General features: G+C 37.5%; 1 protein-coding gene across 2 annotated transcripts in view; it reads left to right on the forward strand.

The window, feature by feature from the left end:
- The window catches only part of LOC131432979 (dynein axonemal heavy chain 10), a 163,108-nt gene that overhangs the window by 72,919 nt on the left and 74,854 nt on the right, over window positions 1-15,335 (forward strand). For both annotated transcript variants that reach the window (XM_058599673.1, XM_058599681.1), the window contains exons 27-32: window positions 3,119-3,271; window positions 3,574-3,706; window positions 4,000-4,085; window positions 9,827-9,961; window positions 10,044-10,250; window positions 10,885-11,027. In XM_058599673.1, the coding sequence (XP_058455656.1) occupies window positions 3,119-3,271; window positions 3,574-3,706; window positions 4,000-4,085; window positions 9,827-9,961; window positions 10,044-10,250; window positions 10,885-11,027 (857 nt within the window). The remainder of the gene's footprint in view (window positions 1-3,118; window positions 3,272-3,573; window positions 3,707-3,999; window positions 4,086-9,826; window positions 9,962-10,043; window positions 10,251-10,884; window positions 11,028-15,335) is intronic.

The following is a 15,335-nucleotide window of genomic DNA, read 5'->3' on the forward strand; positions in this document are numbered from 1 at the left end:
TTTATCAATATTCGTTGAAAACCCATGAGTATTTTCGGAACGGATTTTTTAACGAACATTAGATTCTAACAAAGAAAACAATTTTTAAGATCATTTCAAAATTTTTTATTTAGATTACCACATTTGTCATTGATATTCTAAAAAATTTTCAGCTTGTTACCGGCACATTGGTAAAAGTTACGCTGTATTGAGTACATCTGCGATTGTGCGTGTCCTCGATTTTGTACAATTTTCGAGATGGAGTTGAATTTGCAACAACGAGTTTTCATTGTATTTAACGTTAAAAACGGTTTCAATGGTGCAACGACATTACAAATGTTAGAAGAGTGTTTTGGCAACGATACTAAGAAGCAAACAGTCGTTTATCAGTGGCACGAACTTTTCGGAAGTGGTCGTAAGTCTATGAATGATGATGAGAGAAGCGGTAGGCCATCGACATCGAAAATCGACGAAAACATCAACAAAATCAAAACAATGGACGACCGTAGACCGCAAGTTGACTAATAAAGAGATGGCAGAGGAGTTGGACATTGCTTTTGGGTCCGTTCAAGACATTTTGGTTTTGGGCCTCAGACGTGTCGCTGCAAAGCTGGTGCCGAAAGACCTGAATTGCATGCAAGAAAAGGATCGCGTGGACATCGCAATAGCCATAATTTTCAAGGTCTAATCTGACCCAATATTCATCAAACGGATTATTACTGGGACCGAGACGTGGATTTACGAGTATGATATGCAATCCAGACATCAAGCTAGTGAATGGCATACACCGAATGAGCCGCGACCGAAAAAACACGTCGTTTTTAGACGAAAAAGAAAGCGAAGCTCACAGTTTTCATTGATCATAAGGGTGTTGTGTATTATGAATTCCTTCCACACGGACAGACCGTCAACAAGGAGTATTATTTGGGCGTTATGAGACGTTTGCGTGAAGAAATTCGCCGAAAAAGACCAGCTTTGTGGGGAAAATCACTCGTGGATCTTGCACCACGATAACGCACTGTCACACAATGCCATCATTATCCGTGAATATTTGGCTAAAAACGAAACGAATTCAGCAACCACCGAATTCACCTGATTTGGCTCCCTGTGACTTTTTCCTATTCGGTCGAATTCAAGAAACTCAAGGCTCCGTGGAACGCGTTTCAGCACCCGAGATAAGATTATGGAAAAATATAAAAAAATGTTTCGAGGATAGGATCCAGTCGATGGGGAGTACTTTGAAGGGTACAATATCGATTTTGATGAATAATCTTTTAATTTTCTGAATAAATTCTGGAAACTGCTTGATCGAAATAGCGTTTAAAAATCCTAGATTTGCAGTGAATATTTTTCATTAAAATGGATGTATGAAGCAATTTAAATATGGCATTTTTAACGTCATCGTAATCGGCCTTGTCCCTTACACAACCCCTTCTTGTGTTTACCGTCTTCTACCGGTAGAATTCTGCAAATAAAGCACTGAAAGTTTGCAAAATTCACGCAATCAATCAACTTGTACGCTTGTGTTGGTGATTATCGAAAATTTGACAGAAGCTGCTATATTGCTATCTATATTGTATACAACATTTTCAATCCGGTAGAAGATGCTACAAGAACTCGAGTCTCTCAATGCATGAACCGCGAGAGAATTTTTCTACATTTCTTCGCTCCACTTCATACTCTGAATATTTCACGGCCCTTAAAAAATTTACAATCTGATAATGATCGTTGCTGTGTGGAATTTCCCAAGAGAAAATCGCAAGTTGACAATTATCACAGAAAATCGAATCGATGATTCAACTTGATGATTCTCTTACTAGGTTGCAATATTTCAATACCCTTGTGTGGAGCATTCACAGACATTTTCATAGACACAACTTATACAAAGGTTATATGCACATAGTTAGAATAAGCGGCAATAGTAAAATGATTCTATCGCAATTATCAACTGCCTGTATAGAATCGAATCGCGAAACGAGAATAAGCGACCGTTTGTTGCTTCAGAGATGATCCCCACAGCAGCGTGCTACCCTTTGATTCTCAGAAATGTCATCGAAAGAAATTCGCTCTCGCACTGGTGTCGATTCTATGTTAAATGAGCCATGCCAGGTGTTTGTTGTTGCGATGATATCCATCTCTCTTTGATGGCACTGATTCAATCGTGTGAAGAGTTGCTGGTGATCGTTCTTTGATACGATAAAAGCCATTCTTGCTTGTACGTACGCACATCGATATTCGAAAGTGTGGAAAAAGCATTGGTTGTGTCTCTGACATTACTCACCCACGTGTTTATTACATATTGTACCTCGGATCTGGATAAAATTTCTTAATAGGCTTTGGGACTATTGAGCCATTTTTTTGAATCTAGATATATCGAAATTGTTTCAGCCATCTCTGAGAAAATCGAGTGCACATTTGCGTAACACAGTTCGACAAAATCTTATGATTTTATGAATTCTACGAAATTTAAATTTGACTGAAAAATAATTATAGCGGCTGCGGCGGTTTGAACCGAGATTCGCGTTGAATCACAAAGTATGCCCGTTAACCGATTGAGCCACAGAAGCCGCTTGGTTTGTAAATGGTGCATAAAAAAAAATCAAACAGTCGCACTTGCTAGCCGAATTTGAAAATTACATTTGGAACAAGTAATATTCATTCTAATCCAACATTAAGTCATTTTCTGTCATTTAACAAATTATGTCTTCATCAATTGTATCGTATGGGGGATTGTTAGATTTATAATTTTCTGTGCACATTTGCTGATCTTGACGAACTGATTCGGTATTTCACACTAATTGCATTGAAAATCTGTTTTCACATAACCGAGAAAACAATAAATGAAGGGTTGGGCGCGCTGAATAGTGCAATCAGTTTGATGAGAAGTTCAACAATTTGGTATGTCATACTAATTCTCAAATGGATAAGAGAGTCGCACCCTGACAAAGTGTATTCACAGTGACCGAAACGAACGACGTCGAAAAAAAATATTTAACTTCAACTAATAAACTCCGCTGAGATGAAAACTGCAGTCCGAAAATTTCAACGTGACCAACGTCAGAAAAAAAAAACAGAAAACAAAGTTCTAACCTTTTTTTCTCTGATCTTCTTCTCTCTCCTTTGCGCTTTCCACACACAGCTCCCCTTCGGTGACATGCTGATGGCATACCAGCTGGAGAAACGTTGGCGAAAATTATTCAATTCAGCGTTATACCGAGCAAATATGCTGCAATCAACGAAGACAAAGTTTGCCGAGATGACACAGAATGAGATCAGTATATTCTGCTTTGAAGTGAGTATTTTGAGCGTATAGTTTGAGCACATATTCGCGTCACTCCGCACCTGCTTCCTTGCCTGGTCCGTGGGGTGGCGTACGGTGGGGGGGACATTTGGTTTGTCGGAGTGTCTAGTAGCTCTTGGAGCCCGAGTTGAAGAACTGCTCGGAATCAAAGCATTCGGAAAGTAGTTTCCCTAGCAACCGGTCAGTGGGGCGCTTTTGAGCAGCTAATGTGGCGGCCGCTTTGATCCTTCGCCGTGTTTGAAATGCTAAGCGGTGTGTACTCAATATTTGCGCGAATTTTGTCTGTTTTCCAGCTGAACCAATTTGTCCAACGGTACAAAACCGAAGGTCCCGGAACAGTTGGACTGGATCTGGATCGAGGTGCCTTGCTGATGGATCAGTACGCGAAGGAGTTTGAAGCCATGGACAAACAACGTGTCGAACTCGGTAAGTGAATGGGGGACGGAAATTTTCCATCAAGATGTGAAAATGAAGAAAAAAAACCGCTTGAATCGAACGCTTATCTAAACAGAAGCCGTAAAAAGTTCTGCTTTTAACAATTCCGAAACAATTAGCTTTTTTTTCGCTCCGGGTGGGTGTCTCGTTCCTTCTTGCTTGCCGCCTTGGTTAAAAGCGCACCAACAAGAGCTGCACTAAATGCATCAATTTTCCTCGTTTAATTTTTTATTTCGTTCATCGTTCATTCTTTTTCCTTTTTCTTCCCTTTCTCGCCCACACAGAGAACGCGGAAAAACTGTTCGACATCCCATTAACGGATTACAATGAGTTTTTGCACTGCAAACACGAGTACGAAGAAATGCAAGTGGTGAGTTTATGTTCCAGCTGAAAACTTCTCTAGTATTCTTCTGCCGGTTTTTTTTTCTTCTTTTGTGTGTGGGGAGCTTGCAGAGGATCCCATCGGTAAGCTGCTTGCAAACTCTCGGCTCGGCACAGGAATATTTGATGGCAAAAAGTGCCGAGATTTTGCCGTTTTCCTTACTGGCTTAGCTTAGTCGCTCTGAGGATGGCAAACAAATTAGACACACAAACAAGTCGGTTGTCGAAAAATTTGCTTCTAATTTCCATTGTTCTATTGGTTTTTAAACTACCAGAGAACGGAGTGTCCTGTTTTTTTTATCAATGTTCATTAAATTTTGGGTAATCATTTGTCAACCGTTTTTATATTAAGCTAAACTATTGGCACAATGACGCTAAAATGAAATGTAGAGGCGCTGCATGTTCAGAAATGATACACTGGAAATCATTTTTACCTATTTTTTGAGGAGAAATCATTCATTGTCGAGCTCTTATTTAAGCGACCCAAAGTTAGGTCGTTATCTACTCAAACTTTGACTTGATCGGACGCAAATGGGTAGCGTGCTTTGTTATGGAATAACACTTTGACTAAATTTACATCTACCTCAATTTTGAGGTCATCACTCATTACTTAAAATTGGGGAGATGCATTTTAGCTGATTTTGGGTAGGTTTTGACCCAAATTTAGGTAGCGGCTGGTAAGAGTGTACTTTCAACAAGAGCTGTCAAATCGGTAGGAAAATCACTTTTTTAACGATTTCTTATAAAAAACGGGCAAATTCATTTGAAAAATCTTTACTTTACTTTTACTTTTTACTCTAAAGGTGGTAATATTGATCTTAATTTATTGTGCGAAAACTAATGTTTATTTGGAATGGACCCGCGAATTATACTTGGTTCAAAACCATTTTTCAATTGCCGGAAATAACAAATAAATTATCCAAAATAAATGGTACTCGATCACTAAACATACTAGTACTCGAGAATTTTAATTTCACACATTTTGAAGATTCTACATGTTTAATCATAGTTTACACTAAAACAAGTTCTAGTAATCACTTTGTAATCGATTTTCTTCTACTTCGAGTATACTTTTATTACCGATATGTATTTGTACTATTGAATAAACTACCGATATGAATATTTTCGGAAGAACTCTTCTTTTCTTGGTTCCATTTTTCATTGGCAGGTGTCGCTACCGGTGATTCAGTTTCGCGGCAGTGTGCCAATTGAGAGTACAAATTCATTCGGTCCGCTATTTTTGGGGGTCGAAAATGCTTTTGTTTCAAAATAAAAAGAATTTAATGATTAACTAAAGGGTCGTCCATTGCTACTTTTTCCCACCTACATTACATTTTTTTAGTGACTAATACTATTGGCCAATCTACGCGTGAGTGTAGTTGTGTGGTTAACACTAGTGTGAGTGTGTCCAGGATGCCCAGTGAATTTTTTCAAGCCGCATCGTTCCAATCATTAAAGTAATATACGAAGCGGAATATCATACAGTGCCTAGATAACACCTGAGATTAGCATAAAACTGTTTTCAAATCTCTAACACTCAATGGGGCTGAGTTCAACTTGGTTAGAAGTTCAAAACTTATGAAATTCTAAGCGCATTCTCCTCAGTGCAAGCTTTTTATCACTGTGTAAAACTGTACATAATGCGAATGTGTGTGGAACAGAGACATCAAATTGCTCAATATTCAATGTTCACACTATTAGTTAAAACGAGTTTTTACTCTGATTTCATGTTTTAAGCGATATAAAACGTTTAACTTGTGCGTTACTTCATATTCAGACGCGTCACATCAAAACATGTTTTCCTTAAATAATATGATATAATTGTCAGTAAAGCACAACCACAAACGAATTTCCAGACATGACAGTCACGATCTTTTTTTGGCGCACATCTACGGTCCTCCGTGAAACTGGCACCAATGTTGATAAATTGGTTGCACTGCTGAGTTCCCATCATACGTTCATAATGCAAATGTCAAACCGTGAGAACCCTTTCGATTCGGTAGCTCATTTGTACATACTGAGATTTCATGGCACACTTTGGTTGAAATGATAACAATGCAATTAATCTCGCGCTCCACCAAGCGGTGAGTGCGGTCATTTCAGAAGGTACCGGGAACGAACCATATTTTTCAAAAATATTTGTAAGCACATACATGTCTTTATTATTTATCTTTGGCACAACCCTGCTAGCATTTTCCGTCACTTTTTGACTATGTCAATTGACAAGCTGTTCAACAGCACTTTTCCATCAAAGTAGCCATGTAATCATAATAAAACAAAACTGGAAACTGCTACAACCATTTTTGTTTTTGTTTTTTTGGTTTTTCAAGATGTCTTTTTTGGTCATTTGCTGCTCAAAAATATTTATTTCTCTCAAATGGAAACGTTTTGAAGCAATAAACCATCGAAACGTGGGCAATAAGCGTGAAACGTTAACATCATCCATAGCTAGAAAAAGTACCTGGCTTATTTTTGATTATAAGCATTTTGGCAGTTTGTTTCTAAACAAACTCAATAACAAATAATATGACATGCGTATTACTATCGTTAAAACATGTTATTTTCTGTAAATCTAGCGTGGAGTGAATGTTGCACCTAAAATGCTCATGTGAAAGCGGTACCCAAATCGTGGTGGCACCTCGTGTCGATCGTGGTGACATCTGCACGTGTTCGCCGCGCTGATTGAGCAAATTTTACACACAGTTCATATGTGAGCCTGTATATCTGTTATCTGTGGAGTAGGGCAAAGAGGCTGCTATAATAATCCTAGTTTTAATTCAAATCATGAATTAAAACTAAACGCTTTTTCTACGTCTATCTTTTCGCGAGAAATGGCGATGTGGGTTCGGTGCAAAATCCATACATGACACACTGTTTGATATCTCGGCAAAAGTTTTTGCCGATTACGGTATATTTGTTATTTATTGACAAATTCAACTTTCGGCAGAAGATGCGTGTTACCGAGATATCAGAAGAATATTTCAACGAATCTCGGTATAAAGCAATTGAATTACTGAACAATCGATGAAAGTTCGAGTTGTAGATCGGCATGCCCCTTCTGTGAGTTTCTCATTTATTTGTCTTCTGCAGTATATGTTTCCACTCAGTCTTTGCAAAACTGAACTTAGTTATGGCGACTTTACGTCAAACCAACTAAAAATCAATAAATCGGTAAAGAATTCTTGTTCAGAACAGAATTTGCTTACTCATGCAAACCAATGCGCATCTCTCACGCATCGTTGATTTTCCTGTAATTAGATGCCGAGTCAGTTACTCATATACTACCAGGGGTCCCCAAACTATTTTGGGTCGTGGACCCCTTTACTAAAATTAACTTAGTCCTCAGACCCCCATCAACAAATTTATTTGAAAATTCAATTTCTTGCTTTTTAATATTGATGTAAAATACTTACCAATTTCTGCGGATGGTCAAATAAACATAACTTTTTTTGTGTAAAGATTTCAAATCACAACTTATATCAAACAATAGGAGATCGATTTCTAGACCTCGTCGACCCCCATAGTCAGTTTTCATTTACGTCGATTCCCTCAAAAAGGATATTGACTCCAAGGGGTCTATATCGACCACTTTGGGAACCCCTGCTCTAAACAATGTGTGAATAATAGGTATTAATTCACAATTATTTTGTGATTTCTATACGCGGGAAAGTTAAAAAGCAACTATTTTCTAATGCAGATTTTTTCTCAAAATAAAATTTTTGCCGGGTGAGAGATGCATCCGAAGGGGCAGTCCTATGCTCTGTTTGATTAGTGGATCAACTTTAAAATTTAAATTGAATTTGATAATTTTCGAACGTTTTCAGTAAGCGCAGAGGGGCTCAATATGGAAGAATGTAACATGATATAGGATATTATGGACATTTCGTTGATCACAATTTTTCATATTCAGCTACCCTACGTTAACTAGGAATGTCCAAAATTATCCAATTCAATCAGCTATTGATTCAATTATCAACATAGCAGCGATTCGATAGCAGTCAAAAAAAGACGGGTGGGTAATGTGAGAGCCATAACTGGATGACATGAATACGAGTAAAACTGACGTGATTTTTCCACACAATTGATATTGAGAATTTTGCAAACTTTTGATACTTCACTTGCATAATTCTAGCAGTACAATAAGGCAGAATACACGATAGCGAAAAACTACAAGACCGATTACGATGACATCAAAAACGCAATGTTTAAAATCATCCATAAACTCATTTATATGAGAAATATCCACAACAACTCGCATTTGGCCATCTAGGATTTCGAAGTTAGGAATTGTTTTTTCAAAAACTTACTGGTCAAATTCGTCTTGAAACTACAAATTATACAGCGATTTGAAAGAATATCCCAAAATTGAAAGCCGCCATCTTGGATTTAAAGAATTCTAAAACTATTAATTATTGATATCCGTTTGCCAAACAAAATAGTGAAATAGAGGTTTTAACACATAACTAAAACGAAATGACACATCGATTATTATATATCGTTTATTTAGACCCGGCTTTAACTTAATTATGGTCGTTTGCCGGGTGCAATCAAACAAATCAATAAAATATTTCACCACAGTTCTCCTTAACCACGAACCTAATCTATTATCTAAATACTCTTTTCTTGGGGACCTGCGAATACCGGTTGAAACTAAATTGTACTAAGTGGTACGTATTAGTCCAAGCCTTTGGTTTATTCGAAACAACTTCTATCTTTTTTTCATGAGAGAAAATTGAATTTCAATATTCTGTTCTATTATAAAATTATGCTAGGTGAAGTATTGTTATAATGCCAATGATTTTGGTCTGTAACAAAGAATGAGCAACTTTGCTAGAGGTGAGAAAATCGATTATAAGAACATTTTTGTTACAAATTGAATGACTAAATTGACCGTCGTTGGTGCTTGTTTTATTAGCATAGAAAACGTGTCGTAAGTCTTCTGTGCTCAGTCACTGGATATATTCCGTATTTCGATGTGTTGTTTTTGCACAATACACTTTGCGCGATGATTCATTTAATTCATGCGGTTGAAAAATTTTTTTTCTTCATTTTGTCACTAAATTTTACCATAATGCTCGTTCATACCAATCAATTCCCGATTGTATGAAGGAAAAATTATGTTGCTGCTTTTTTTCAGTCACTGATTTTTCTTAGGAATCTCTTGAACTAACTTTTCCACTTCTGATAATGAAATGAACTTTTTCTGATCATGTTTTTTCCAATACAAATGATGAGTTGGGGGTTTGTTTGTAGGCGACATTAATTTGAAACTGAAGATGTTATTGATTGATTTCATAGTAAGGGAAATTGACAGCCGAAGAGCATTTAGATTACATATTAAGAGCTGAAAGAATTTTCTGTGCTTATAAAAGGCTTGTTATCTGGGAAGTCTTCAAGTGCAGTCATTCTTGACGATTGTTGAAAGTTGTGAATTCATCGATAATGTAAAAGTTTGCCATTGAACAAATTATGAAAAATTGAGTTTGGTCTGTGAAAGTTTGGGATCTCATAGAATGTGGAGTAGATTTCGTAGACCGTAATCAACTTTCCACAGTTAAAAATATACCAACAAAATACTGTTTAAATGCTTCACATCATAAACACTTACTACAGGCAATTTATCGACTCTTACTCCATCCAATATAGAACATTTAATGTGTATTTTTATAATCATTTCATTTAATTTTCCTTATCTACCTCCCCCTTCACCCCTTCCGGATGAATGGCTAGGTGTACAAGCTATACCTCCAGCAGAAGATCGCCCGCGAGAAGTGGTCCAAAACGCTGTGGGCAAATCTGAACCCGCAGGCCTTACTGGACGGAATCGATGGATTTATGAAAGATTTCCGCAAGCTGCCACGTTCGGTAAGTTATCACTTCAAATAGATTTTCCTTCCCCGTTGCTCACACGTTGCTCCGTTGGGTTTCGTTTGTGAATCCGCCGCAGGTTCGGCAGACTCCGGTCGGTCAGGCACTGGACACCAAGATGAAACAGTTCAAATCGTCGGTTCCGCTGATGCTGAGCCTGAAGGATGAAGCCCTGCGGGAACGCCACTGGCAGCTGCTAATGGACAAAACCGGGCAGCACTTCGATATGGCGCCCGATCGGTTCACGCTGGAAAATATGTTCGCCATGGAACTGCACAAATACCAGGTACCGTGTTTTGCAAAGGGGGTTTGCTTTATTTTCATCCGCCAGGGGAAAGTGATTAATACGGGCGATGGTAGTAAATATAGGGCTCCGACTGTAGCTTCCTTCACCCCCAACCCAACCCCGAAGCTACCGAGCGAACAGTGGCGTCACTTAGTCAGCCGCAAGGAAAATGTCGTTATCGTGTTCGTAAATTTTTATGGACAGCATAATTTCTGGACTTATTCCAAGAAAATCTATTAAATGTGTTCCGGATTTTAATGCGAGTTTGCCACCGCGCGCTGGACGTTGACAAAATTTGCCGTTTGCTGGTTAGGGCGTCTTTAGTTCCGTTCAGCTCAAACTCAACATCCCAACTCTTCGCACAACCCTTGCTCATTTCACATAAATCCCTCATTTTCGCCAGCGGCGTCGATTTCACAAAACGATCCTCAGCCGACAATTCGCCATTGCACCACTCGCGCTTTGAATTTCGGTTTAACGTTTAATAACAACTTTAGCGCCAAAGCAAAAATCAAGAGAAAAAAACGACTCCCGATGATTTATGCCGTTTTCATGTTCGGCTTCATTTTTATTATAACTTGTCTTGGCGCACTGAAATGTACTCTTCTCTGTTTACCATCCCCCCTCGCTGCAGGATATCGCCGAAGAAATCATAAATAATGCCATTAAGGAACTGTCGATCGAACGAGGCGTCCAGGAGGTAGCGGAGATCTGGCGGCAAACGACATTCATCATAGTGCCGTACGCGAGCCGGGCTGAAACGGAAACCGATGATAGGTAAGAAGCTGGGCTAGGATGGGCTGGGATGCGGGGTGCGGTTTATTAGTGATAACCGAGAAAACGAATTAAAACTGAACGATTTGGGCCTGGGGAGGTGGCTGTCATTGGAGTGTTTGATTGCTGGACAGACAGTAGAATATTGACTGCGGAAGATAGGCTCAATTATCAATTGTTCCGAATGATTCAAAACAAGATCTCAAATTGTTTTGATTTGAATGCAAGTGGATTGTGATTTTTTTATTCCATTAAAGTAATCATTAGAGCCTAGTGGATTACAAACGTAGAGTATCTATGCTTTAATAATTTTTAGACATAAGAAAAATTGTGACGCTTTAAAACTTCAACTTTAATTTTTTTCAGAAGTTTTCTGTTACCGCAACGTTTTCCACGAAACTTAACCTTTTCTATGAAATTCGGTCAAACTAAAACGGAAAATGTTCACGGTAACCGTTTATATGTTTATATAGACGAAACTTCAATTCGTTAGTACCCGGCAGTTCAACTTGAATTGCTTTTGTAACTGAGCAGTTCATCTTGAATTACTAAGCAGACGAAGAAATAAACTCGCTGTAAGTGCCGCTATGCTGCCTTGTAAAACACTTTTTGCTACTACACCGAAGTGTAATGTCTAAACTGACCTCAGAATCAAATAAGTTTTTATATTATCTCTAAAACACTTTTATTTTATACATTTCACTTAATTTTGTTTGGCAAAAATTGCACCTGCTCGTCAGATTAATTCCAAAAACATCTCAAACACTTACTTTGCTAGGTTTTCAAAAACGAGCATTCGCCGTCTCCGAGAAAATTGAGCCGATATAAAAAAGTGTGGTTAGTCACTATTCTATCTCCGGAAAATGCAAGCAGGGGCTGCCGTTTGACTTTCGACCATGACCAATGAACTAACAGTAACTTGTCTCTGTCGGAGAAAATTTAGCGGGGACAAAATGGCGGTGCGTTTTTGTGTCCCTCTGCGGTAGCGCTGCCAACTATACCGATTTATCAGTATTTTTACCGATTTTTGGACTCAATACAGGAATACAGATATGCTCTCTTAAAATACCGATAATGGAATTTTCATACAGATAAATACCGATTTTTAGTTTTTGTGTTTGCTCGCAAAATCAGTATCCCATCCCGTCGTGCTGATTCGAATGGTACCTGACGCTATGGGTCTTCGAAGTTCCGTTCGAAATTAGATTTACTAGCAATTCTATAGAGAAAGGCCGCTCGCTTGCCTAGTTTATATCTTAAGGCTTTTTCCATAAATACGTTCACTTTTTTAAGGCAATTTACAAAAGTTTTTCTTCGCCGTAGCATCACTTTTACATAGAATTCTTATCCTAATATAGTTCTAATATAGTCACAACGGTCATAAGGCTGTTTTTTAACCCAAAAATACTTGTTTGGTAGAAGAGCGAATAATTTCAATGAACCGGAATTCCTTTTGTTCTATATGACTAGAACAGCTTATTTCGACGCTTACTCTGTATACTCATATTGCAGGGTTTTTGTAAATTTTCAATTATATTTATTTTGTAAGATTATTGGAAAATTTTAATTTCATCAAATTACCAGAACCAGTACTTTTCGATGCTTCTTTGTGGTAAGTTTTTGTATTTTCATGAAATGCACTCGTGGCATCACTTTGATAAGCAAAGATTCATCACAGTCCAAACATTGATTGTAGACCTTGTCAGGTTTACGACAAGTTTTATACTTTCACTTTGTTTTCAAATTGCACTTCTACATTAGTAAAATTTAAAGTTTTCGCTTGAAAAAACTGAAACTGAGCCAGGGTAGTTTCATCAAACAAACATTTTTCAAAAAACTATGTTGGATTCGTACTTAGCAACGGGGGTGTGAGCAAACCTGACATTAGAATCAGGTTAGAAACTGACTCGAATTTCAGTTCAATATCATTGAAACTAGGCTCGAAACTGGTGCGACCGAGTGGGAAGGGCGAAGGGGAGGAATCATTCCTGAGACTTTCCAGGGGACCCAGAAATTCGAAAATTCTAAATTATTTTTTCATTCTTCATAACAAAAAATATCAAAAATCGAAACGAACCCGGCTTGCGAATTATTTTGTTAAAATAATGTGTTTAAAAATCTCTTCAGTCGATGATATTCCCATGCTCACAACGTTTAGGGGCCCGTAATATTGCAGTCCCCCCCGGATCCGAATTTTCTCTCAGCGACCCTACATAGAAATATTTATTTTAAAAAGTTAAAAAGTTAGTTTAAATTACTTTAATGAACCGGAAGTCGCCATCTTGGGTATTCATTAAAAAAAACAAGGCAAACCAGAACGCTAATTCGTCAATAGTTACCGCATTTCCTGAATTACACAAGTTTTTGATCGCTATTTTATTGTATAGGAAGTTGCCATCCTGGACTTTTTTTTTGTTTCGATTATAGAGGTTTTAACCTTAAGGTCATTCGCCTCTTCGGACCAGAAAAATTTTCTGACCCTATGTGCAGGCTTGGGAATCGAACCCAGGTGGTCGGACTTTTTGAATCGCTGCAAACATCAATTCTCGACATCTGATTTTTTAAATCCACTCCAAAAATTCTTACTGTTCAAGGTTTTCGAAAATGATCGATAAGCCGAAAGTGACCCTGTTGTATTTTTTCGGATTTAACGACGCTTACTCGTCATTTTCAACGCTTAATCGTCAAACTTATAGTGTATTGTTTTGGTAACATTCCAAAACTGTAGTGTCTTGAAACACACCGGAATTAAACATGCAAATGACTTAACCCCAATCTTGTTCTAGAATTGACCTTCCAGCGTCAGTTCGACATGCAGATGGCGCTGTGGTTCAAACGATGATGTTTTCGAATGGAGCTGTCATAATACATAGGAATGATTATTCTCCAGTGAATTTTTTTTATTTGTATTTGAAATTCGAATAATGAAAGAACATTCGGTTGTGATTGGGAGAAAACATTGATTTATATTAATTAGAATTTCAACCAATTCTTATATTATTCCGCTTGAGAATAAATCTAAGTTTTCTTACTTTCGGATTGATGAATGTTGACTTTACTTGTTGGCACTGCTCAAAAGTAATTTACATAACCTGACTTAGCATCAATATCTAAATATATTTTTTGTATCAAAGAAATTAAAGGTTTACTTTTTATGCAAAAGTTTAACGAATGCATATGTTTTACTAATTCCGTTGGTTTGTTTAAGGGAATATTACCAAGTTAGTAACTATTTCCGCACTTAATACTCAATTCCTATGTTGCTCTATGTGATAATTTGCAAACATCATCATTTTCTTGGTCCATAAAGCCAATACTGACTTTTTCAAATTTTTGAACAATTTTAATAAACCAGAAGAAGCCATCTTGGAATTTTCATAGACAACAACAACAACAACAATAGCTTTCGATAAATTTCGGTAATTTTTTGGGAAAAAACGCTCATAAGCAGGAATCGAAATTGCGTATACACGAATTGCAAAATAACACAGGTTCGAGTCCTGTCTCTAAGTGTATCTTTTTCCAAAAAATCATCTTTTCTGCAAGTTTATCATTCATATGGCTTCTTCAATATATGTTTCCACTCAGTCATAGAAAATTCAACAAGAAAAAACAATGCATGAGAGAGAAAACAAAAAGCAGTCGCCTGTCTTTGACTGAATATACTGCTACTTGATCATAGAACTATCGAGTATCCCATTTGACAGTCACTTTCACAGTACAGATTGCAGTTGATGATGATTTTAGTCAGTCTGTCACAGTTATTCGACGTGACGGACAAATAATGTTGGACCATTACACGTATGTTCTGTCACAAAAAACCTTTCAGAAAAAATATTCAGGAGGTTTTCTGGCTACAGAGTACCCGAATTGTGTAAATGTGCTCATATTTTCTTTTTCTTCAAGTTTCGTCTTAAGCGCTTCTATGCATGTGAAGTTTAAATTGTACTTCAATTATCCCCTAGTAGTTCAACTTAAAATGGTAAGCATATGCATAGTTTATACTACATTTGTAACAAGGGACTTAACAGTATTTTGTTTTTAATTTTGACAAACCGGAAGCTGCCATCTTAGACTAGTATTTTTAACGTTTACTTCGTATTCGTCAATTCCGTCCCTGAAATTAACATCTAAATTGTGAGCAGAGTTACCAGAGCAGAGCAGAGTAAACCCGGAACAAGGGGCATGCAACGTCCCTAATTTTTTCTAATGATAGCTGTCATCTGTTGGTTAACAAGTTTTCAGAATTACCCACGGCATCAATCAAGTCAATGATATTTTCGCCCTGTAAACTCGCAGTAATCGGTAAAA

This window comes from Malaya genurostris, chromosome 1, assembly GCF_030247185.1.
Source record: "Malaya genurostris strain Urasoe2022 chromosome 1, Malgen_1.1, whole genome shotgun sequence".
Lineage (NCBI taxonomy): Eukaryota > Metazoa > Arthropoda > Insecta > Diptera > Culicidae > Malaya > Malaya genurostris.